General features: G+C 40.7%; 1 protein-coding gene across 2 annotated transcripts in view; it reads left to right on the top strand.

The window, feature by feature from the left end:
* itga11b (integrin, alpha 11b) overlaps positions 1–26,417 on the top strand; it is a 42,476-nt gene that overhangs the window by 11,303 nt on the left and 4,756 nt on the right. Inside the window, exons 4-26 of one of the 2 annotated variants that reach the window (XM_072435608.1) lie at positions 609–723; positions 1,817–1,944; positions 2,916–3,064; positions 4,575–4,719; positions 4,978–5,143; positions 5,929–5,999; positions 11,386–11,530; positions 12,413–12,561; positions 14,529–14,672; positions 15,698–15,901; positions 17,072–17,202; positions 17,322–17,488; positions 18,304–18,443; positions 18,529–18,639; positions 19,604–19,689; positions 20,419–20,623; positions 21,193–21,291; positions 21,995–22,071; positions 22,184–22,267; positions 22,961–23,042; positions 23,393–23,506; positions 24,288–24,368; positions 25,297–25,401. In XM_072435608.1, the coding sequence (XP_072291709.1) occupies positions 609–723; positions 1,817–1,944; positions 2,916–3,064; positions 4,575–4,719; positions 4,978–5,143; positions 5,929–5,999; positions 11,386–11,530; positions 12,413–12,561; positions 14,529–14,672; positions 15,698–15,901; positions 17,072–17,202; positions 17,322–17,488; positions 18,304–18,443; positions 18,529–18,639; positions 19,604–19,689; positions 20,419–20,623; positions 21,193–21,291; positions 21,995–22,071; positions 22,184–22,267; positions 22,961–23,042; positions 23,393–23,506; positions 24,288–24,368; positions 25,297–25,401 (2,898 nt within the window). Of the gene's footprint in view, positions 1–608; positions 724–1,816; positions 1,945–2,915; positions 3,065–4,574; positions 4,720–4,977; positions 5,144–5,928; positions 6,000–11,385; positions 11,531–12,412; positions 12,562–14,528; positions 14,673–15,697; positions 15,902–17,071; positions 17,203–17,321; positions 17,489–18,303; positions 18,444–18,528; positions 18,640–19,603; positions 19,690–20,418; positions 20,624–21,192; positions 21,292–21,994; positions 22,072–22,183; positions 22,268–22,960; positions 23,043–23,392; positions 23,507–24,287; positions 24,369–25,296; positions 25,402–26,417 lie in introns of those variants that run through there. The other variant, XM_072435609.1, reaches the window with a different exon arrangement.

The raw sequence follows: 26,417 nt of genomic DNA, 5'->3' as shown, positions 1-26,417 counted from the left end.
TTTTACTCTTTTACTCATGCATTATACTTTTTTACACATACATTATACTTTTTTACTCATACATTATACTTTTTTACTCATGCATTATACTCTTTTAGTCCTGCATTATACTCTTTTACTCATACATTTTACTCTTTTACCCATACATTATACTCTTTTACCCATACATTATACTCTTTTACCCATACATTATACTCTTTTAGTCCTGCATTATACTCTTTTACTCATACATTATACTCTTTTACTCATACATAATACTCTTTTACCCATACATTATACTCTTTTACTCATACATTATACTCTTTTACCCATACATTATACTCTTTTACTCATACATTATACTCTTTTACCCATACATTATACTCTTTTACCCATACATTATACTCTTTTACCCATACATTATACTCTTTTAGTCCTGCATTATACTCTTTTACTCATACATTATACTCTTTTACTCATACATAATACTCTTTTACCCATACATTATACTCTTTTACTCATACATTATACTCTTTTACCCATACATTATACTCTTTTACTCATGCATTATACTCTTTTACCCATGCTACTCACCTAAGCGTGTTGTTTGGTTGTTCCTCGCGGTCCAGGCGTGCGGTCCTCTCTGGTCTCACGAGTGCGGCAGCTCCCTCTACAGCACCGGCATCTGCACCAGAGTCGGACGCAACTTCAAGCTGTCCCACACCATCGCCCCGGCTCTGCAAAGTAAAACACATTCGTCTGTGTCGGGTTTGACTGTCACGCCGAGTTTGGATTTCGACGGTTTGAGGGCATCGCCAACACCCAAGAAACAACAGCAAAACAAATAAAGAATCAATGAAACAATAGCGACAAGTTGGCCACTGTCCAGGGTGTACCCCGCCTAAGGCCCAAAGTCACTGGGATAGGCTCCAGTCACCCGCGACCCCGAAAGGGAACAAGCGGTAAAAAATAGATGGATGGATGGATGAAACAATAGCAAATCACTGCAAAATCAACACCAACAAAAAACAAACTTAAAAAACTTAAAATGGGTTGAATAAGATTGAAAGAGTTTTTTGATATTATGTTTCTAGGGATTACTCCAGATTAACATGGAATCCACATTCAACATTTTAATAAAAATAACACATTTCTAAGACTCTTGGTATTCTATACAAAACCAAAGATTTGTTTAGTCATGATGATGCATTATTTATTGTTTACTCCACCTTGATACGTCCGTACATAACCTCTTGTGTGCAGTTGTGGTGTTTTACTTAATCAATTCTATAGTTTTATTACAGAAACAAGCCAGATAAATAAAGTTAGATATTTTAAACATACAAATCCATTATATGTTAAATCGAATCTTGTGATATTTAAAGACATCAAGTACATCAAATAATGTTCAAAGAAAAATTGAATACGCTCCAGGAAACTTCAAAAAAAAAGACAAATGTAAATTCAAACTGCAATTTAAGGATGTTAGTCTTTCCTTGGGTCTCGGTTATGCAATAATGTTAGTAAAAAATAAATTAATCTCAAGCCATTAAAGACGGTAACCTGCTGCAAATGAATACATATTGGCTTTGTTAAAAGGGTAACTTGTAAAATGTAAATGGAGGAATAGATATACATATATATATATATATATATATATATATAAGTTTTTGCCACTTAAAAACTTGTATTTCTGTGTCATGAAACGTGATGTGACGATTACAGCTTTTATAGACCGCATCATCGAGTCATCACACAGATGGGGAAACAGAATGCGAATTTCACTTCCAGAACTACCATGAACAGACACTACAATAGTTCCCTGTGGTGTGTTTAGGGTGTGAGACCTTCATGGACATTGTGATCGTGTTGGATGGTTCCAACTCCATCTACCCCTGGTACGAGGTCCAGGACTTCCTCATCAACGTCCTGCGGAAGTTCTACATCGGCCCAGGTCAGACTCAGGTCGGTCCAGCAGCTCGCAACATCTCACATTACGAAGATGCAACTACAGAGGGGACACAATACTTCTGCAAACCCCATGCAGTTACAATATAATGATAGTACGTCAATGGCTGTCTGGTCTGAGGTTAATTTAATCAAAAGTATTATCTGAGCAAATAACACAGTGAAAACGGCCGTTTAATATGAGGATAAAACTTACTTCAGGCTGCCAGATGATCTCAGAAGCTAAGCCGGGTTTAACCTGGTTGAATTAAGTACACAAAACAAAAATAATGGAGGCAGAAGTTTTGGTTGTGAACTACTGGGTTATTATAGGTTGGTATACTGTATGTTAATATACTGTATGTTTTTAATCAAATAAATGGACATTATTGTAATATGCAACATGACTTTTACGTACTGCAATTATTGGAATATTTCAATATACTTTTTGACGTAATTTTTGACTAAGTTAATTTATATTCATTTGTTTATGCTGCCCGGTGGTCGAGCCGGCCGCAGTGTCGTGAGTTCGAATACTGGCCCCGACAATTTGCTGCATGTCCTTCCTTCTCCCTCATCCCCATTTCAAGCTTAGCCGTACTGTCTAATAAAGCGCACGGGCCAAAAAATCCTTAAGAAAAATAATGATAATAAAAAAATTATGTTCATGTTATTCCAATTAGTCAAAAGGCAAACAGACAAAACTAGGACAAAAAAAAAAAAAACAGTACTGAAGACTTGATAAAGAAAGTTATAAATAAAACATTTCATTTTAAAAACAGTACATTTCTGTCAGATCGCGGGCCTCTGGGTTATTATGATATTGTATTATTGTGTTATTGTGATATTGTATATTGAATATTCCGATATGGACACGTTTGCGGTATACAGTGCATCCCCAGTTGTCATTTCTTTGTAAACGTGAGACGACGTACGCCACCGCATTCGAGGTCAAACTGACCCGCTCTGACGCCTTGCTCCCCCCTTAGGTCGGGGTGGTGCAGTACGGCTCCTCCGTGGTGCACGAGTTCAGCCTGGGCGAGTACCACACGGTGGAGGAGGTGGTGGAGGCGGCTCAGCGCATCGACCAGAGGGGAGGGGAGGAGACCAGGACGGCTCTGGGCATCAACATGGCCAGGTAACGAAACACGAAGAACTCACTGCGAGGAGGAGGAGGCTGAAACACGTCAAAGTGAACGTGTTTATTTCTTCATGGAGATGTTATTGCTTTGCCTGGAATGTTCTACAGTATGGCATTAGATGTAACTATCTTGCATTTATTCAACTGACGGATAAGTTTAACTGTTCAGCACTTTGGTCGGAGGCAGATAGCGCGTTGACGTCTAGGGACGGTCAAACATGGGAAAGAATTAATCTAAAAGCGATGTGCCCGTCCCGGAGACACATGTCATAATGGCAATGTCAATTAATTATGGGAAAGAGTGTCCGGAGTGCCTGCCAGTGTTGTCCAAAGATTTTGTGATTTCTGTCATGTCTTTGTGATTTTAATGATGCCCTGTTAATTCCCCTGTTGTGTGAAGCACTTTGAATTGCCTTGAGTACAAATTGTGCTCTACAAAGAAACTTGCCTTGCCTGGCCTTGGTCGACTGCGCTTGTTTTAAATGTGATACAGACTTGTCTTGAATGTGATGCTGTCATGGAATTAGACATACACCGATGCTATTCCGTAACACATCGAGAACACAATTCAACCTAGAATATGAAACGACACAGAAACATCAAACATTTGTGTGGCATGCATGGGAGAAAACGCGGGGACTGTGTCAGCCAAGCCGTTGTAAGGAGCCTGGCTGACCCTCCTGCGTCTCACCCCCGCGTCTCACCCCCGCGTCTCACCCCGTTTTTTCCCATGCTGGTTGGTTTTATTAGATATTCTGGAATAGGTGGGTCACATTTCTCATTGGTCAGCCTCACATCAAGGCACTTGGTATTTTTCCGTAGAGATAAAGCCTGCAAGGGGGGTGCAACTCCCCCCCCCCCGGGGCAACATTCTTTGGCCCATCTTTATGATACCTTCACAAACAAATGCAGTTTGTCACACACCCTCGTTCTTCTCTTAGACTAATGATGCAGATAAAATATCACTATTATGCAGATAAAATACATCACAGAAATATAATCATATATTCACATTTTATCACAGATGCCACTGTGGAAGATTCGCAGACAGCGCTACAACATCTCTGTAAAGACGAGCAGGTGGCGGACCCTGATTCTACCTCAAACTTCAAATAACTATCACGCAGACGAAAGGAGAGTAGATGGGTCGTGGGCCGGATTCATCGCTTGCTGGGCCTGATTTGGTCCTTGGGCCTTATATTAAACATTATATTTCTTTCAGGGCTTAACAGAAGGCGATGTGGCGCTGGTGGTGGTGGTAGCAGTAGCAGTAGCAGTTGCAGTAGTAGTGGTAGTAGTAGTAGTAGTAGTAGTAGTATAAAGCACATTTTCAAACATATAATACCTTCTTGTGGGGCCCAGAACTGGATGAACTGGTGGTTGGGGACCTTGATGTACCAGACGATGTGCATTAGATCAGAAAAGAGCAAGAGTTTGCTTATTTCAAAGGGTCTATGCTGGTCAAACACACAACCCAAACAAACAAAAGTCTATCGTCTGTGTCCAGGAGGGAGGCGTTTAAACGAGGGGGGCGTCCCGGAGCAAAGAAGGTGATGATTGTGATCACCGACGGAGAGTCACACGACAGTCCCGACCTGCAGGAGGCTGTGAGCCAGAGCGAGAGGGACAACATCACGCTCTACGCCATCGCTGTGAGAATTATACAACAGTCACTTTGTTTTATCATTTTCACTGCAGTCAGGAGCACTTGGCTAGAAGAAGAGGGAACCCAAACAGGCCCCACATGGTCCCAAGAAACAAAATCAGGACCTTCTCGTAGACTAGGATTTGCACGTTCTGTAATTAGGTAGACATGCTGAAGATGCTCCAGATGCTCCGTCAGGGCTCCCTTCAAGGTGCGTCCCTCTTTTTCTAATTGAAACTTACGAGTCTGTTTGTGGCGTATTTAGGTTCTGGGTTACTACAATCGCAGAGGAATAAACCCGGAGGCCTTTCTGAAGGAGATAAAGTTCATCGCGAGTGACCCAGACGAGCAGTACTTCTTCAACGTGACGGACGAGTCTGCGCTCAAGGACATCGTGGACGCGCTCGGGGAGAGGATCTTCACTCTGGAGGGTCAGACACTTGGCTTTTCAACAAGAGAGCGAACACCTGCAACAACCTTAGAAGCCATGTTAAGAATGAATAAAGCAAAATCAAGCTTTAGGGTTTATCTGAGGGCTATTTTATATTGACTGGGAGAACAAGCCTGAACTTAGGTGCAAGGAAAGCCCTCACGCGCTGTCGTGGGAACCAGCGCCTTAAACTGTATTTGGAAAGAACACGTCTTCACTCTTCACTCGGTTGACCCAAATGTCTATGATTCAGTTTCCGCCCTAATTCAATCTCTATGGGGTTTTCTCCAAGGACACATTTGAGTTAGAGACTTAGTGACTCGAGGCTGATGCTAAACTAAAAACTTGAAATATAACATACCTTTGAAAAATACAGAAAATTACAATCTGATTGCATCTGTTCAGATCAGTTCAGATTGTGGCGCTGTTTGAAAATGTATTCTGTTCGACGATCACCCGTCCGCAAATCGCTGTCCGCTGCGTGATCTTTAAACAGCGATTTATTTTGGCACGACTCCACAGAGCTACAGTGTCATCACGGAGGAAACTGAACACTGGAAGTTGGAGCAAACCGGAGCGAGCGGAGCAGTATCGTTCATTTAAAGCTATTAATTATTGTTCTTTTACGAATAGGCAACGGTTTAGAATCGAACAAAAGATGAACTGTGCATCTTTTGCGCACGTTCGTGATACTGCCACACGTTTGCCATTTGGATTGTGGGGGTAGAGACAAGGAATAATCTGCACTTCTTCCTATGGATTAGAACACATTTTTGTCTGTTTTAGGCACCAGCAGTCAAGGGCGTGGGTTCGATTTGCAGATGGCCCAGGCTGGATTCTCCTCGCACGTTGTCAAAGTGAGTGACTGAAGCCTTATCTCGAAACAAAAGCAGTTACGTAATAGCTCCAACGCTGTCGACGAATCCGAAAACGAAATCGCGTAATTTCCGCAAAAGTCCCATTCTTTTTCCCTCTCAAATTGTGCGTCTCGATTTCCTTCTCGACTTCGTACCAGCTGAAATATCCGTGACAAAAACGCACTGCTCAGAAATATGTCACTTTTGGTCCAGGGCAAAACCGCACGCCATCAAAAACCTGCAGAAAATAAAACAAAATGTCGGCGTGGAAACTTTCTAACTCGCAGCAGATGGTTTAGTTGTGAAGGTGAAGCTGCCAGGATCGTTCTCTTTCCCTCCACTCTCTCTCTCTCTTTGTCACTTTCTCTCCTCTTTCTTGTTTATACCGCTCTCTCACCCCTTCTCTCTGTTATCTCTCTTTCCACCTTTCCTTGTCTTTTATTTCCCTCAGAAAGCACCTCTGTTTTTCTCTTTTCTCTTATATTCTCTCATTTCCTTGCCTCATATTCACTTTCTCTCTTTCTCTTTCGGTCTCTTTGCTGTCCCCCTCTCTCCTCTCTGTCTCTGTCTTTCTCTCTTTTCTCTTTTTGCACACCTTGGGACGGTCGATAAACCAGTGAAAACACCAGTATCAAGGATATTGGAGGTTGTTTTGTTGTCTTTTTCCGCTGGAGATATCAGTATCAGTCTGTTTTGTGTATTTATTTATCTTTTTTAATCTATAGAATGAGTTTGAATTTAAATTAAATGAGTAATATGGCTAGAAATGTGGCCGTACACTTTGTTATTCATGAATTTCAGCTTTCTGTTTATTGAGGACATTTGACAATGTTTTTTTTTTTATTCATGTTTTTTAAATTTTCATCACTCAGAAACCCATGGCCTTTTGAATGTTGATATTGGTATTGGCAAATATCGATCGTCTGAGTCTTTTTTCCAAGTTCGGTTCATATTTATTGTTCCACGTGAAAAAATGACCACACTGGGACCTGGAGGCAGAGGCACAACTCATCGCAGAAGCGGGAGTTTCCTGGACTCAGAGCTTCGAAAGTGTAAAAATCCGTCAGAATAATGTGGAAAAAGCACGTTCAGAGGATCAGGTGCAGCGCCGGGACCAGAGCGGGACCAGAGACTGAGCAGGTATTCAGCGTGAGGTAATGGGAACAGGAGCGACACGTGTTATGAAATACCACCGACACGCAACGGATCAAAATAAGCCCTTGGCGAGTTCTCCAACTTTCCATTTCTCGTCGTGGAGACATCGCCGGACGTTCTCTGCCTCTTAGCTATTCATCCAAAGTGCACCAGAGTTGCAATTGAATCAACATTGCAGTTTGAAGAGTCACATATGAAAATCGAGCATGAAAATGAAAGACTGCAACTTGAGAACTCTGTAGAGAACGAAATCGATTCCGTTAAGTAAAACTGAAGCCCACGACAAAAACGCTCTGAAATAAATGGGATTCTTGTAGCCGTTTGGCAGTTCATATATCACCGATGCTCCTGACGTGATAAAAATGTTCTCTGTGAACTTGAATCTCTATCTAACCACCCACCTGTCCGCCGGCGAACATTTTCTATATCTCAAATATTCTCTTACATCATCACTTTTATTTCCGTGGTCAATACCAGCAAGCCATACATCATTTTAAAGCTTATTTTCTCAACAAAACGAATATGTCATTGATTTACATTGAATAATATGCCCCAAGAAGCAATTGTCAATAGTTTGTGAGAAAGTCTCAACTTTTACAAACGCATGTCCTACCTGTTTGCTGTTTATGACGGACGAAACGGCTTTAATTCTGTACATCCTTGTACTCAGTCTGTCCGTAAGGAATCATTGAAAAACAATATCCACTTTTTCCTGAAGTTTTCCGATTTCGAGATATTGTCAAGTAAACAAACTTTTCTTCGTTTCTCGCCGGACGAGAATGCGCTTGTCCGGCACATTTCTCCGTCCATAACAAATTACCTGTTTGACTTATACGATAGTGTTTGACATCGATCTCTTCCTTAGACTGTTACCTACAGAATGAGACCATCCACGATTTTTTCTGTCACCGGGTTTGTTTGCTACAGCCTCCGGAGGAAAAAAATTCGGCGCTTCCGAAGCGCGCGTCCATCTTTGTTTTTAGCCCTTAGCTTCTGCTAACAGGCACGCAGGAGACTTTGAGTGACATATTATTATTATTATACAAAAATAAAATAAAAATATTATATGTATATTTTTTTTTTTAACCTTTATATGGGAAATTCATGGGTAAACTCATATTTACACATTTTCACATGTATTGTTTTTAGCAGTTATAATTGCTATTAGTGGCCTACAAAACATCAAAATGTATGTTTTATGATCATAGAGGAGCTAAAATTGTAATAAAACAGTTTGGCACAGTTGGCACATATTTGGATCACTTGTTCCGAATATACTTTTTGATACAAAAAGGTCAACAGCACCAAAATGCCTGTTCCTAGAGATCTGAAACTTTACACAGTTGTTGTCAACAAGATAAACATCATGTACAGTGAACAGCATATGCACACAATGAAGTATGTCATGCTCAGGACCATTACAAATTGACAATATTCAGGCGAGACTAAAAAAGGATGTTTTGTTTATGTTTGGGCTTCTGTAGTGTAAGTTCTGAAGCCCTGACAGTGTTCATGTGCACATCTGCAGAAACTAGAAGGCCTAAGCTTTCTAATGATGCATCACACTTGCATGTGGAACATAAGATCCTCTTTTAATAAGCAATGCCATTTGGGTATGTCCAACCATTGTGCACAGGGCGAAAATAGGTGGGTGGTAACAGGTTAAACAGAAGTATAGTCTCATTATCAAGGCGGACGCGTTTCTCAAAGTGCTGTACGATCGAACAATGGCGAACGACATGAACTGGCTGGTGCTGCGTCGGACGAATCGACTTCGACACTCGACCACGAGGCGTACTTTAGTTTAAGAAGCCTCGCGTTGTCCTCTCCGGTCACGGCGATGTTTCTGGGGGCAATAAGGCGGGAAAACTCGGCTCTCAACAGACTGATAATGTACACGTATCTCTCTTGGAATTGAGTTCTTCATCATGACAATCAACGTTTGAAGCTGATCGGTCCAAGCGTCAGTTCCACAGGCGTCGTTCCCATCCTCAAATCCAAAGTCTATTTTTCGGCTAAAACAGGTTTACTGTGAATACGTCCATCGCCATCGCCGTCGCCATCGCCGTCACGTTTCTGCTTTGGTTGGTTTGGAGCGCTCCACCTTTGGCTTCCACCCGAACAACGACGCCGCGCTGCTGTGATTGGTCCAGACTCCGAGCCACAAACGTCCAGTCGCCACAAGGGATGTCACGATTTTTCGAATTGTAGTGCAACGATTATTGTAAGAATGAACGTTGTGATTTTAAAAAAAAAATATTAGCAATTATTGACATCCCGACCAAAACAACAATAAAATCTGTAATGTTCTTTTCCTTCTTGTTTTCACTCCTCAGTACATGACCTGCTTTATCAAATCAAACTTTCTGAATGATCAATTTGACATGAACAGCAAGATAACAAAAGCACTTTACATTTAGGTTGTTTTTTTTTAGGAAAAGCTGAGTCAAAAATATTATTTTTTTCTTTTGAATTTGTTCATTTATTTTAATTGAACTGACAAAAAAAAAATAATTTAGTTCGGAAATGTTTACTTTTCTTTCAAATTAATTTAATTTTTTTTTTATTGCGCTTCTAAAAATGCCCAATTATAATTTTTGTCTTTACGATCATATTGTGACATAAATAATCACAATTATCGATTGACCTAATAATCTTGACATCCTTAGATTAGACTCGCCTGCATTCTTGTGTGTTTGTGAACGCACCGATATCACGATAATTAATCTTGCAGTTTAATAAATATTGAGCTTAAAAAAATGCCATCGGTTAAGAAAGTAAATATAGTAATTATGGCTTCAGGTTTGACGACATCATCTCAGAAAACTACAGCCAAATCATGACTAAAAAGTGACTGAAAACATCCAAATTATAAAGCAATTTGTCGTGAAAAGCGACTCTTGACTAAAACGCTCTTTTGTCCTCGACTATTACTCAAACTAAGCCCTCGTCTGCTCAGATTTACTCGCCGTTCATCCGCTCCACATGTGTTTTCCAAATGCTCCGATACATACCTCAAACGCTGGCTACAAATCTTACACAGAGTTATTTCTGGCGCAAAATTGTACGAGATGTCTAAAGGAAGAAACTGCACTGGTTTAATTAAGTTTACGATTACAGAGAAAGGGAGACGTTACAAAACATCAGAGGGTTCGTGAATGATGATTTATGTAAAGATAGTGTATGTACAGGCTGATGATTCAGCGAGGAGCCTACGTTTTTGGCGGTTTCGGTGATAAACAACGTTATAAAAAGCAAATTTGAGGAAGAAAAGTGCCTCGAATTATCTTTATTTCAACCATTGTCCGGACGAATACTTTGAAGATGTATTGTTGTTTCGTTCGTTTACTTCTGAATACTTTTTATTGAAGTAGTTATTATTTTGCGGTCTGAAATTCAAGGTATAGGATTAAAACAGCGTCATGTTTGTCGCACAGTTTAATACGTTTATTTTTTCACAAATCAGAGACTTTTTACCATAAAATTGGTATTTACAAAATACTATAACTTAATAATCGGTGTGTGTAGAAAATGGCTAAACTGGATTGATTATTATGACAGTTACATACAAATGGTTAGCAAATTGTGCTGGTTCTGCATCTCCTGGCAAACGCAGAATGTAAACACGAAGAAGGTTCTAAGTATTTTCTGGATTACAAATTGCACTGGAGTATAAATCGCATTTTTTGGGGGAAATTTATTTGATAAAATCCAGGACCAAGAACAGACATTTCATCTTGAAATGCAATTTAAAATAATAACAGATGAGAGAACATGGTGAATAGGTGTACGTATGCTAACGCTAACACCTTCAGCTACATGACGCACAGGCAGAACTGTGGTAAGTGTCTGGTATGTTAACGTAACATATTAACAGTTATTCAGATAACTATAGCATAAAGAACATGCTAACAAGTTTACCAAAGCATCAGTTTTACCCCAAATCACTAAATCCATTGAATTCTTCTTCCTCTGTGTCACTTCTAAACAACTCCACAAACTCCAGAGGTAGAGGAAGTGCAGATTCTTCTTCTGCGTCGCTTAGAGCCTAGAGCGCCCTCTTGTGGTTGTCAGTGTGAAAAGAACAAAATAATATAATAGTGTGTTAATAATATCACATATAAGTCGCTCTGGAGTATAAGTCGCACCCCGGCCAAACTATTAAAAAAGGTGCGATTTATAATCCGGAAAATATGGCATTTATCTTTCCAGCCGTGTTGTTTCTCATCAGGACGGCGTTCTCCTTGGAGCCGTGGGCGCGTACGACTGGACCGGAGCCGTGCTGAAGGAGACTAAACAGGGCAAAGTGGTGCCTCCGAAGTCCTCGTATCAGGATGAGTTCCCGGAAGAGCTCAAGAACCACGGAGCCTATCTGGGTAAGAACCTTCACTCTCCAGAACATGCATCTTCTTTACGTCTCTGCTTCGTTGGAAAGGACCGCACACAATACAACTTATTTACGATGCAAAAGTGAGGATCAAACTCAAACTTTAAAGTGCACAGCATACAAACCTGCTTGTCGCCATGAAAACGTAATCACTTTACCCGGAATGTTCCGCGATACGACGTTAAATGCATCAATGTTTTATTCAATTAGAGATGTTTTTTTATTGCCTTGTACGTGACTTTTCTTGTTAACTCTAACTTGGAGTGAAATGAAAGATTCTGCACCAACCTTTAAGGACTGGACTCAATTACTAACGAATATTATAGACATGCATGGTCTAACAATTTTTTTTCAGTCCAGTTTAGTGACTCCATAAAGCAGATACAACTTATTTTACCTGAATTAACCCTAAATGTTTCAGAAGTAGGAATGTAACAATAAACGAAATATGTGGATTTTGTGTCGTCTTGTAAAAGTCTCTCAATAATATAGAATTTCAAGCTCCTTTGCTCGGCGTTTTCATTGCAGCAACAGCTTAAAAAAAAACAAAAAAAACCCTAACGACATAGACCATGAAGACACGACCGTTTTAGCACTTTTATATTTACAATTTTTTTAATATATATATTGAAGTATTTATTTGTACCGAACGCTTGCAAAGAGATGTTAAAAGATAAAAGTGTTCTATCTCTACAACCCTTTACGTGTCCTATCTGCAATTCTTTTTGTCTCTCCACCATACTGCGAGGGTTAGGATTAGGCCACGAGCAGTCCACCGCGAGACTCAAACTGTGCTCCTATCGGGCCTCGAGCCTTCGACATCCTCACATCCTCACATCCCTCCTCACCTGGCCCCGCCCTTCTGCTGCAGGTTACTCGCTGGGCTCGCTCACCTTCTCTCACGGCCCTCAGGTCTACGTGGCCGGAGCGCCGCGGTTCAACCACACGGGCAAAGTCCTCGTCTTCACCCTGAAAAACAACGGCAACCTGACCGTGCTGCAGTCCCTCCCGGGGCAACAGGTACGGCGCGACCACACCCTTTAGTCGACGGGACGAGAGGAAAGGTGGGACTCACGACCAAGGAAGAAGAGACGCTCTGTTTTAGCAGTTTGTGAACGTTTGTGATGACAAAGATGTTGCTTGGCTTGGAAGGTTCCACAGTCTGGTATTAAAGTATCTACATAGCATTTATTTGATTACAGGTGTTTTCATTGCTTAAAAATACTTTGAATACTGATTTGACCTGTAACTTGAATGTTTTTCTACAGTTACATACGCCATGTTTCTGCTGGTTTGCTGTGGAGTAGATTCGCACGGTCCTAAAATGTCTCCAGTGTCTTATAGGACAGATATTATACTAAAGGGACCGTCTTCTAACATTGTTCTCTCATCAAAAACATACCTGGAGTTGTATTTAGCTTCATTCACGTTAGTTTGATGGCAGCGTTCCGAGACCAAGAAGTGAGAGTCCAGCTAGACATTCACTGAAATGTTTACATTGAACTGTGTGCAATTCCCTCTGCCGCCAGTAGATCCAAATGCCATTTTGTTTGTTATAAACAACAAATATTAAGTTCTAAAACATGAGATGCCAGTGTGTATTTTGTCCTGATTTAGTCCTGATTTAAACCTGGTTTAGTCCTGGCTCAGACCTGGTTTAGACCTGGTTCAGACCTGGTTCCCTCTGCACGGTGCTGAGGTGGAAACTATGCGTACGTGTGGGACACATGGAGTCTGGGATGATCCGGACTCTTGCCCAGAGGATCAGACTCTCATTAAAACCAGATGGAATCACACAAACTCATTCAGAGCAACAACTTTACTGTAAAATGTCTGAATCAATACTTGACATTTGTGATGTAAAGAAATGTAATGTAATAACATAAATGTAATAATAGTTTCCAATTTTGAGGCTGATATTTTGAATGTATTCATTGTAAACATAATCAGTCAGTTACTTGAATGTCCCACTGTGAGGATTATATTGCAGTTAATAGATTTAACATTTGCCCCGTAAAGACTCTTTTCAAACAACAACACTGTGGCTCTTGTAACTTAATATTGACTTTGGATCCTGTGACTGAACAGTGGCCTGGAACTATCACTCAGAGTTAGACTAATAAATAAGTAACTGACTAAAGACATCAATGAGTCGACTTAAAGGGATTTTAAACTATCACTATATATTTGACCCAACAAGTCGTACAATGCATAATTTATCTTTGTGTAAAAAGGAAGAATAAATCCACAGTTCATTCCCAAATCTCACTTTGATCAATCGAAATGCCATGGACTGATTCATTGACTAAACGACTGGAGGATCACAGCCAGCTAGTAAAAGTAGAGTTGTAGATATTAGTTTCACCGTTTTATTCTCTTACCTCCTGTTGGTTAAATCAACAATGAACACCCACGAGGAAACTGCTCGTGATTTTGAGCGTTGCAAAAATAAATTGAACTGAATAGATGTAGAAGCAGTAGTTGTAGTCTCGGTTGTAGCCGCTGTAACCCAAAGGTTTACGGTTTGATTCCCGCTAAAGGCATTGCACTGTTGATACTTCAGCGCAGAAACAAGTCGTTGATTGGTTTTTACTGCAGGGCCTCAACAACTAATTGGAACAATCCTGACTAGTCGACATTTAAATAATCATAATTGTGTTTCCAAATCCTTATCTGGATCATAGAGACTCTAAAACACACGCCAAACTACTAAAAAAAGTGGCATTTTTAAATAAAAATGGCAAAATAAATAATGAACGTTACAGATTTGCATCAATAATACACTTAATTCCTAAATATTCTCAATTTAGAAGCTTTCAATCACTGTATTTCAACTTTTATTCCGTTATAAAAGTACAATAGTACGGAGCCCCGCAGGTGATATTAACAAAATATAATAGTTTCACGTGGCCACGAGATATTATCACGTGTTGTGTTTTGCTCTTTGTTCAATATTAACTGTGTTCTGTCCCGTGTTCTGTTCCCAGATCGGCTCATACTTCGGGAGCGTGTTGCTGTCCGTGGACATAAACGGCGACGGAGAAACGGACGCGCTGCTCGTGTCGGCGCCGATGTTTTACACTCAGGGCTGGGAGCGGGGCAAGGTCTATGTCTACGGCGTCACTGCTAAGGTAAGGTCTGTCCCATGCAACGCTAAAGTAACGGCCTCAACGTGGTCGACGAGTCAAATCGATTATTACGAGACTTTTGAAATGCTTTGTCAACTAAATTAACGTTGAAATGTGGTGAGCGGAGGCTTCTGTATGGAAAATATTTATGAATAATGTGATTTTTTTGGATTAAAATCTGCAATTGTTGATTGTTTTTGACATTTTTATGTAATAATGCAACTGTCTGTCATAAAACACTCTTTTTGTATGTGTTTTATATATTTATACGTTAATATCAACGGTGGAAAGTAACAAAGTGCAAAGTAAAAGTACTAAAGTAACATTTGTCGAAATCTGCACATTAGTTAAGTAATTTTTACAGTGGACACGTTCAACTTTTGCCGCGTTACATTTGAGAGTAGAAATCTGTATTTTCTACTCCACTACATTTTTTAACTGCACTGAAAAGTAGAAAGTACTTTTCCTATAGTTTGTGGGGTTATTTTAGCACGTTCATTGTGACATTCTGACTAAAGGTTTTGAGTTCAATTCCCAGTCTTAAGCAAACACAAATATATAACTACAGTCACAAAATAAATAAAAATAAGAAATGGATTTGAATTGATCCTGTTGACAATAATCAGATCATTTCTTTATCAAAAACAGCCCATTAAACACAAATAGTTGTCAAAATCTGTGTGAAATACTCTATGAATACTCTGTGAAATAGTCTTTCCCTAGTCCAGATGTATTGTACAAGCAGCTCTTTGGGGGAAAATGAGACCAATTTGCGCTCTTTGTATCCAATTATAAATGCATTCTCCGTGAAACAGGAAGTGTGCTGTTAGCATGCTAGCTGTTGTTAGCTCTGGCTTCTAAAGGCTGTGAAAAAGCGCTTATAAACTCATCGCCGTGAATAATTCGGACGCTCAGAAGGCATTAGGAAACTGAGCGATACATGCAAAGAGTTTATCTGCTGTATCTACCATTATTTTTCAACAATTAGTCGTTTAATCGCCGCCTCTGCGCTTGTGCGCTCGTTGCAGTTGTCGTTTGTCCTGCAGGGGGCGCTGGAGCCCTCCGGCCTCACCCATAACGCGCGCTTCGGTTCCGCTCTGTCCGATCTGCCTGACATGAACGGTGACGGCTTCAAGGAGCTGGCGGTGGGCGCGCCGCTGGAGGACGAACACCAGGGGGCGGTGTATGTGTTCCACGGGCAGGACCGCTCCATCCGGCCCCAGTTCAAACAGGTACGTTTAAATATCGATGAGAAATGAGTAATATCGCAATTGTTGTTCGGGGATGTGCGAAAGAATATCAAGTGTATCGGCCGTGAACTACTAAACAGTTGTAATCTTCCAAAACAAATGTATAAATGGATATTTCTGCTCTTTTTGTGATTAATTTGATCTTTTATTCACATTTACTGACACATTTGAGCACATTCAGAATGAATTGTTAAAATATTGTGATTGAGAAAATGCCAAAACAAATTGAGAGATACATTTTTGTCACTATAATTACATATTGACTTCAGTGAATGCAGAATTGGTATTTGTATTTTATTTTTATGTAGTACAATAAGATCTGAGCTTTAGAATCGAACACATTACTTATTTGACAAATTACACAGACTTAAGTATTTTGTTTGACTTTGTATTTGTTGCAAATCATGTTTTTCAAAAATATTGCACATTTAGAAACTTTTTTTTACTGGAATTCTGTTGCTTTATTATTATTTCTTATTTTGTCAGTGGCACATTAGACGTTCAGACATTTTAACGTAGCAAAATATTGTACTTTACTATTATTACCATGACAGGGGAATACACAAATACAAATACAAAATGCCAATAACTAAAATAGATAAACAAACCTCTAAACAGATTGTTGTGTGTGAGTTTCAACAGACATAATTAAAGAATAACAATAATAATAAGCTGATTAAGAGTGATAGGACATGTGACATCTTCAGTTTACTTTTGTCGATGTTTGCGTCGTCCATTTCTTTGTCATGGCTTATTTTTCCTGCCGCCATAAGCACGTTTCAAAAGTATCCGTTCACGTTGTCCACGGCAGGAGTTTTGAGCCCCAAATACACAGTTCGAAAATTGAATAATGAGCACTTTGAGTTCTTCCAACACAATTCTTTCCAGACTTGTGACTTTGTGGTGAAATGTACAGATGTTCCCATTCTTTATCAGTCAAAACAAAATGACCCTCTCTTTCCCATTTATTTATACATACATATTTAGTAGAGTGGCTGTCTGAATGATTAGTGCCACTAGGTGCTTTAGATGATCACATTTCTTTTGCGCTGTAAACACACGGCGATCATCAGACCTTATAATCGGGTATAAACCTGTTCATTCTGATCTTGTGCTCGATGGCGGCGCTGACGGTCTGCTCTGTCTTTGTAGAGGATCTCGGCCTCCGGGTTCAGCTCCGGGCTGCGGTACTTCGGCCAGAGTCTTCACGGCGTCCTGGACCTGAACTCCGACGGGCTGGTGGACCTGTCCGTGGGCGCGCTGGGGGCCGCCGTCGTTGTCTGGTGAGTTTTAAAGCTCTTTTCACGGCGTAGCTCCTCCAGAGAATCGCGACGACGGAAAGCTACAAAATGACCGCTCTGTTGGGATTAAACCTGCTGTGTTTTTCCTCCCACGTCGGCAGGTCGCGGGGCGTGGTGCGGGTCCGGGCTCGGCTGACCTTCGAGCCCGAGAAGGTCAACCTGTTCAACAAAGACTGCGTGCGCGGAGGGCGAGAGGTCACGTGCATGTCCGTGACGGTGTGTCTGAGTCTGGAGGCCCGGACCAGGAGGCAGGCCCGGACGGATGTGGGTGAGTGCGACGCGACCGTAACGCCGGCAACACGACCGTAACGCCGGCAACACGACCGTAACGCCGGCAACACGACCGTAACGCCGGCAACGCTAGCAACGCCAGGACACGGGGGCAATACAGGCGATAATCGAAAACACAATTACGAGAGAACACACCTAGAAATGGTTCATACTAGAAGCCCAAAGGTCAGCAGGTTGTTTTATTTCAAACCAACAAACAAAAATATATACTTAAAAATGACTTGATAAAATGTTGATTCGGTCGCTTCCTTTGACCAAAAATTAGAACGATTCTTCATTTGACGCTAGGTCTCAAAAAGGAAACGGAAGGAAAGTTCTTCAACACTTTTATTTTATTGTTCATGTGATACTTTACTTTTACTTGAGTATTTTTTGTTGTTTTGCGCTTGTATCTGTTATTTAATAAATGTTTGTCATAGTTTTAGTTTTTAGTTTTAGTTTATTTGTCATTTTTAGTTTGAAAAACACATGGAATTTTTTTTGCAAAAATCTCACAGCGCACTGTAAAACATGAAAAACAACCAAATATACAAACACTTTACAATGGACAAGTTAAAAAAACACTAACAGTACCAGGAAAATTTTTTAGACTGTCAAATAAGCAAGCAAAAAAATATGAAAAGAATGTAAAATAAAATTGTTTTGTGCGTGTCTCAATGTCATGATCCGTGCTGCCGTCTTTTCTCCCTTGAAAATTATCATTTCAGTGGGACTTTCCTGGTTAAATAACAGGCTAAAATTTCAAATAAATCAATGATAATGATAAACGCCCTGTGGATTGCCCCGCTGCAGCCGCTTGGTACAGTCTGGTGTTGGACGAGAAGAGGTTTCCGCCCCGAGCCGTTTTGAACGAATCGTCCCGAACTCAGCCGCGCAACCTGACTCTGACCACCGGGGGGCAGCGCTGTCAGAGGCTGGGCTTCTCGGTACAGGTAAGAACCAAAAGAAGAAGAAAAAAAAAATCCATAAAAGTTGAAAAAAGTATTAAAAACAGACTAAATATTTGCTCTGGAACAGGAGAGTGCAGATTATGGACGGCCGATCGTCGTGGTGCTGGAAACTGGGCTGGCAAACAAAGAGGAAGGAGCCATTTTGGATCCGGACTGGTCCACTGTTCTGAGGGCCGAGGTGAGGCACTTACTATATTATTTTAACAGAGTCATACTTTTTTCAAGTACTTATTATTTATTATTGAACTTAAACATAAATAGATCATAATTTTACGTTTTGATATAGATATAGAGACACAATATAGCTCTAAAACAGCTTAACAACAGAAACAGGGGGTTATTTCATTCCTCTTTGTTAGTATCAACATTTCTTTAACTTTTTATTGTTTCGTGTTAATTATATCGATTAGTTCTTATCTTATTTATTGATGTTTACACATTTTTACTTCGCGTTGGGTGTGTAATAAAGGTGTTATATGGTATTATTATTTATTAAATCATAAATATAGTGTAATTTATAAGGATCTTGGCTGTTTGCTAGGTAACAGTTGTGGAATTATCTATGTTGCATTTTCTGCTCGAGTCCAACCAGGAAGTAATATTGTTATAAAAAAAAAAAAACTGTGGGAAAAATAAGCAATATTTGTAGTAAAGTCTGAAATATAATCATCATAATCACTAAGTCATAGTTTTAAGTGCTGCTTCCTGTCCTCCAACTTCCAATTCCCAATCATTAATAATGTTTTTATCCTTCATAATCAGTGTCAATGCGTCTCTAGGCGTTAGCAAAGGTGGGCAAAATATCAAACTTTAGCTAATATTGTGTAAGATATCCAAAATGTGAATATTGTGTAAAGCGTTTGTAAAAACAAAACAAAAAAATGCTACAAAAAGCTGATTAACAATAAAAATGTAAAGAATAATGTTGAATTATGTCGCAAATAAGTGTATAAAGTGACATTTCTGCACTTACTTTTACATTTCACCTCTGATGTGTTTAAAGACACGTCGCTCGTCGGAATATTGTTATTGGGACGACGTAGCTCGATCACGCAGCCTTTTTTTTCTCCATTCGGCGCTCGTTTATATCGTATATATTAACCGTCCGTAACATAAATGTCTTTTTGTTGCGGTGTTTGTAGCTTCCCTTTTGGAACGGCTGTGAGCAGGAGGACAGTTGTGTCCCGGACCTGATCCTGCACAGCCACACGGACCTGCCAACGCTACGGTCAGTAACACGCTTTATAATATCTCATGTATATATCTCATACTTTTGTACGTGTAGGTTACACGTACTACTATCTACTAGAGCTCAGGTGTGACGTTTGTGTCGTTCTGTCGCTTATTATATATTTTCAATTTGTTGTTGAGTCGCTCTGGTTCTCCAAACGAATCGTAAAGAAAAATAGATTATACAACTAAAATACAGCTGCAATTATAAATACCATATTTTCCGGACTATAAGTTGCACCTTTTTTCACAGTATTTATTTCGGGGTGCGACTTATACTTATATACTTATACTCCGGAGCGACTTATATGTGATATTGTTTGTTATTTTCACAAATGCAACCGCATTTCATACTCCAGTGCGACTTATATATGTTTTCTTCTCTATTATGCATTTTTTGGCTGGTGCGACTTATAGTCCAGAAAATACGGTAACAATGAATTTAGTAGTATTTCTACATTTCCTGAACTTAAGATAACAACTTATCTATTAAAAGTGACCGCAAAACAGTCAGAAACGTCAAAATGTAATCTCCCAAACAAAGCTATGAAGTGATATTTATGGCTCAAACTTGCTTAACCATGTACGGGAATATTTTTCGCACATTCCCGATGCGTGGTTAAAATATTGTTTATGTCTGTTTATGGAGATGCTGTTTGTGTACGGTGTTGTTGTTTACAGAGCAGTCGGAGCGCAGCGTTTACCTTTGAACGTCTTTGTTCCGCAGTGAGTTCTGCAGCCGGGCGGGGGCAACGCTGTGGTCCGTGTGTCACCAGCAGGGGGCGTCGGACGTGCTGGAGTACGTGATGGAGTCCGGCCGGAGGAAGCTGGTGGTCGTCGCCCACATGGAGAACAAGGGAGAGAACGCCTACGGAGCAACGGTCCACATCACCGCGTCAGAGAACCTCATCTTCAACAGCCTCATCGTCAAGGTAACCCCGAAGCCAAATAAATAAAATAAATATCAAACTAGCATGGAAAACCGTGTTCATTACTTGTTTATGAATGAAACCCCTTTTTCCTATTTTTTATGTTATTTTGCAAACACAGAAAAATGCCATAAAAATAGTAAAAAAATAAACTCATAGGAGGCTACGCAAAATCGATTTTAGAGCATAAGATATGATTCCATCCTTATACACTCATCTTTATTTGAACTTACTAAAAAAAATACATTAAAAATAATCCAAAATGAACTCTTTATAGGTGCAAGAATGCAAGAATGTCTGGTATTGATATAGCAACATATTGAGCTGTATAAGAAAATTTTCCAATTTGATAAATAGATGACATTTAAATTGCGGTGATATTTCTGCATTTTTGTTTAATTTTCTGAATTCACGTTACAATTTACATTCACTTTTTGCACGATAATAAGTGGAACCTCAACCGGGACATGCATAAGAACACACCGACTAATTATAAATAAAGAGCAGTTTATACTTCAGTTTATTGATATCTAGTCTCAATATTCGTGACTCCCTGGTACATTTATCCTCAGGACCAGTCGGACATCCAGATCGACTGCTCCTCTGACGACAGGACCACCAGCAGGAGGAGCTGTAACATCAGCGCCCCCTTCATGAAGTCACTGTCCCAGGTCAGAGCGGACAGGCTTTAATGACTAAGTTTGTATCATTTTCAAGGACATTTAGAACATCCCGTGCTCTGTTGTTGAAGCTGCAATCGAAGAGCGATGTAGAGTTGGTTCTAAAGGTTGCATAGCGACCAATACTGGACTTTTTACATTCAGCAGACTAAATGTAAACTAGTGGAGACTTTATGACACTATCAGCTCTAGTTGTTTTTCACGCTCTGAGGTATGACACTATAACCATGATGAAAGTATTTACCAGTGGTTTATGGAGTTGTTTAGTCAGTAACGTATTTTCCGCACTATAAGGCGCACTGTCACTGAATGGTCTATTTTCATCATCATTTTTCATATATAAGGCGCAACGGACTATAAGGCGCATTAAAAGAAACAAAACGTGTGCCACACAAAATCGCTCTGAGGTCAGTAAACACAACCAGAATTAATCCATATATAAGGAGCACTGGATTATAAAGCTTTTAAGTGCGCCTTATAGTGCGGAAAATACGCTACTCCATTTAGTTACTTAAGTACAAATATCAATGCAGGATTAACAAAAATACCCACGTAAATGTTTAAGGATCTAAATCTAAAACAGGAAAACACGAGGACCTGTCACTTCAAGTTCAGTATTTGGCATTTTAAAATCTACTCTTTATAAATCACGTGGACGTCGCAGCTTTTGTACTAGAATTGTTTGTTTTTCTAGGTCTCCTTTAACGTGGAGTTCGAGCTCAATCGATCTGTGTTTCTGAACCACATACGAATCGTCATGACAACAACCAGGTGCGTAAACCACACTAAATGGGCTTTTAGTTGTTGCCATGTCAGCCGCCTCCTCGTCAGACGTAATATACCGCGGGACCTTTACCGATGCTGACGTGTGTTCTGTGTTCAGCGACGGGCAGGAGCGTTTCCCCGACGACAACGTCAACGACATCCACCTACCGTTGAAATACCAGACGGAGCTGCTCTTCACCAGGTGCTGTTCCCGCATCGAAAACACGCCCAAAGTCGTGTTTATTAGTGTCATTAACGGGCGTTTAATTCATCCTGTTCACGAGCCTCAGAAAACACTCAGTTTCAAGTTTGAGCCAGATTCAGAGAGAGAAAGTGCTTATAAGTCCTTCCCACACTCACTTAAAATGTTTTGTTCTGGTCTTTTCTTGTTTCTTTGTTATTTTATGTTTTTTGATTTGGAAAATATTAAAAAGAAAAAAATCGTTGCCAGACAGCATTTTTGCCGTTACATCATTCATTACAACTGCATTCTTAGATTAGCATGCTAGCTACATATGGTAATTCCTGCTGTTGCCAGTAGATGGCACCAAATCCAGATGAGTAAATGCCTGACTGATGCAATGTAATGTGTATTTTCTCTACAAAAGCATTATTTTAAGTTCTAAAACACGAGACACCGAGGTAAATGTGCTCAAGAGCAGGTTTAAAAGCAAATAAGAACACAAATAACGCCGCATTTGTGTCATTTAAACAGTTACATTTTAAATGATTGACTGTTTAATGCTCTATTTCGTCCATAAATGTCTTCTTTGGTCTTTCTTCTGACCTCAGCCTCTTTCTACCAGACGTTCACTCCTCTGCACCAGACGTTGATCTCTGTTGATCCTCTCACACTGCTCATCAGTCCTGATGACATTTGCCTTTTCTTTTACAGAGACACAAATCCGCTGCGATTTCAGATCAAACCTTCATCTTCTTTGGAGCAAACTGAGCAGCCCTTTAACCTCACATTTTACGTAAGGATTATTCAATGCCTGAGCCACAGCTCGTTTCACTATTTTCAGTAGAAATATCCACAAACGCTGTCTTCTTCTGTCTTCTTCTGCATACTCCTGACTTCTTCCGTGTTCTTCCACCTTCTTACGCCTTTCTCTGCGTTCTACTGTCGGCCTCTGTCGGCCTCTGTCGGCCTCTGTCGGCCTCTGTCGGCCTCTGTCGTGTCGGCCTCTGCCTTTGCCTGTCTTCTTCAGTATTCATCTGTCTTCCGCCTTCTTCCGCCTTCTTCCGTTTTTTTCCGTCTTTCTTTTTCCGCCTTCTTCCGTCTTCGTCCGTATTCATCCGTCTTCTTCTGTCTTCTTCCTTGCAGTTGCAGACCCTGGGCGTGTTCCCGGTGGAGGGGCTCTTGTTCAGGGCAGAGGTTTGGTCCGTGACTCCTCAGAGGAACCAGCTCGTCCACATCACAGATTCTAGTATCGAGCAGGTACCACACGTTCACCCTGTGAATCGTACAGTTCCACGTTCTCCCTGCGAATCGTACAGTTCCACGTTCTCCCTGCGAATCGTACAGTTCCACGTTCTCCCTGCGAATCGTACAGTTCCACGTTCTCCCTGCGAATCGTACAGTTCCAGTTCCACGTTCTCCCTGTGAATCGTACAGTTCCAGTTCCACGTTCTCCCTGTGAATCGTACAGTTCCAGTTCCACGTTCTCCCTGTGAATCGTACAGTTCCAGTTCCACGTTCTCCCTGTGAATCGTACAGTTCCAGTTCCACGTTCTCCCTGTGAATCGTACAGTACCACGTTCTCCCTGCGAATCGTACAGTTCCACGTTCTCCCTGCGAATCGTACAGTTCCACGTTCTCCCTGCGAATCGTACAGTTCCAGTTCCACGTTCTCCCTGTGAATCGTACAGTTCCAGTTCCACGTTCTCCCTGTGAATCGTACAGTTCCAGTTCCACGTTCTCCCTGTGAATCGTACAGTTCCAGTTCCACGTTCTCCCTGTGAATCGTACAGTTCCAGTTCCACGTTCTCCCTGTGAATCGTACAGTACCACGTTCTCCCTGTGAATCGTACAGTTCCACGTTCTCCCTGCGAATCGTACAGTTCCACGTTCTCCCTGCGAATCGTACAGTTCCACGTTCTCCCTGCGAATCGTACAGTTCCACGTTCTCCTTGTGAAGCGTAGTTACAGTGCAGTAAACGTGTGTCTCGTTGCACGTTCTCCCTGTGAATCATAATCGTAAGAGTGTGTCTTGTTCCAGGGGCCCGGGTCGTGCTCGGTGCCTCAGATCGCACTGAACCGTCACGTTAAAGGAGAGGATCTGTCTGGATTTTCACAGCTGGTGAGAAGAATAGCAACATTCTGAACAAGTGCATTTGTTTCTTTACACTTTCTGTCCGTGTTTCCAAGAGAGTAAAGTGCTCCTTGTTTGAATAAGTAAATTAATAATATACATTATTTGCAGTAAAAATTGACACTTTTCTTTAGTTTAGTTCTACTTTTTGTTTCAATGCCTACATTTAATTAAATGAAAATCAGAATCAGAAAAGGTTTATTGCCGTCGTCAATGAACAGAATGGAAAAAAATAGGAACTTGCTTTGGTGATTATATAGTATAAGTCAGAAAGAAAAACATTCAAAATCTGCTATAGGATAAATATAAAACTAGGCTTATTATGTACACAAAATGTACAGCGGAATGAGTGATTAAATTATAGTTAAAGTGACAGGTGTTTGGAGGTGTTCATGAGTCCAACCGCAGAGGGAAATAAACTGTTCTTGTGGCGGGAGGTTCTGGTCCGGATGGACCGGGGCCTCCTGCCTGAGGGGAGTGGCCTCCTGCCTGAGGAGAGAGGGGAGTGGCCTCCTGCCTGAGGGGAGTGGCCTCCTGCCTGAGGGGAGAGGGGAGTGGCCTCCTGCCTGAGGGGAGTGGCTCAAATAGTCCATGTCCAGGGTGAGAAGGGTCGGCTGTGATCCAACCTGCACGTCACAGAGCCCTGGAGACGTACAGGTCCTGCAGAGAGGGAAGTCTGCAGCCGATCACCTTCTCAGCAGAGTGCACAATGTGCTGTAGTCTCTGTTTGTCCCTGGCTCTGGCTCCAGCGTACCACACGGTGATGGAGGAGGTGAGGATGGACTCAACGATGGCCGCGTAGAACTGCACCATCATCTGCGCTGGCAGCTTGGCTTTCCTCAGCTGCCGCAGGAAGTACATCATCTTCTGGGCCTTCTTGATGAGGGAGCTGATGGTGTTTGTGGTGTTTGTGCAGAACCGCAGTGGGAGTTTGGTCGTCCAGTGCAGAGTGACTTTACCCGTTTCTAAACAAGTCCAGATCTCAATAAGAGGACTCCTCAACGCCGCCGCTCTGAACAAGGTAAATCTGTACTTATAATAACGGCACTTTAATTCTCCTTAAAAAGATCAGGAAAAACAACTTATAGGACGAGTCTGGCTTAATAAAGACATGAGGATTTAGAGTTAGGGTATTAAGGATTTAATTAAGGACTTGGAGTTTGAGTATGAATAAAGTAGTTACTTTGACAGAATTGAGTCTTTAATATATGTTAGATACTAATTAACGTGTACATATTATTAAGTGTTACTGGGAAATTTAAAACTCAACTACAGACTCGTTATCATAATTAGACCGTATAGTCGCGTACAAAAACATTGCCAAATATTAAATAAAGAGCCAGGGTTTCTCAGGAGAGTTATCTTTGGGTTGACGTTATGTTGCAAGGCTGGTTTTCTGCCCCGAGACAGCAGGGGGCGACACTTCAGACACCCCCAAAAGACTTATTTAACATCACAGGGACTTTCAAAGACGTTTATGGTGAAGATGTTACTCAGATCTGCTTTAACTTTACACAGAATAGATTAAAAACAAAGACTTCTGGTTAAAACTAAAGTGTTTTCAGTCAGACATCACTTTAGGGACACTCATTCCAGGGTTTTTTGCTGGGTAATTTCCTAGTGTGACATCATCAATTACAAACAGGAAGTGAAATTATAAACCTGAAAAATGCGCTATTCTGTGACAATATTTTTACAATTATTTATTAAAATTCAAAACACATTTATCTTAACTGCATTTTAGTTCAACAAGTGGTCCGACCTCTAGGGGGCGCTTTAACCAAAAGTGCAAATCACAAATTCTAACAAATATTAACTAAAAAATGTGCACCCAAATTGAAAAAATAAAGTTTTAATGTGAAAAATAATAAACTGTAAATGAGATAAAGAAAAATACTTTACTTGTCGATTTACTCACAGTGGGAACTACAACTTTGACTCTAGTAAGAGACTGTACGCTGCACATTATTGTACTGATGTTAAGAGACTGTTACACTGCACATTATTGTACTGATGTTAAGAGACTGTTACGCTGCA

This window comes from Eucyclogobius newberryi, unplaced genomic scaffold, assembly GCF_026437365.1.
Source record: "Eucyclogobius newberryi isolate DKJ021-1_F unplaced genomic scaffold, fEucNew1.0.hap1 SCAF_7, whole genome shotgun sequence".
Lineage (NCBI taxonomy): Eukaryota > Metazoa > Chordata > Actinopteri > Gobiiformes > Gobiidae > Eucyclogobius > Eucyclogobius newberryi.
The sequence above is the reverse complement of the archived record's forward strand: the minus strand, read 5'-3'. Positions and strand labels throughout refer to the sequence as shown.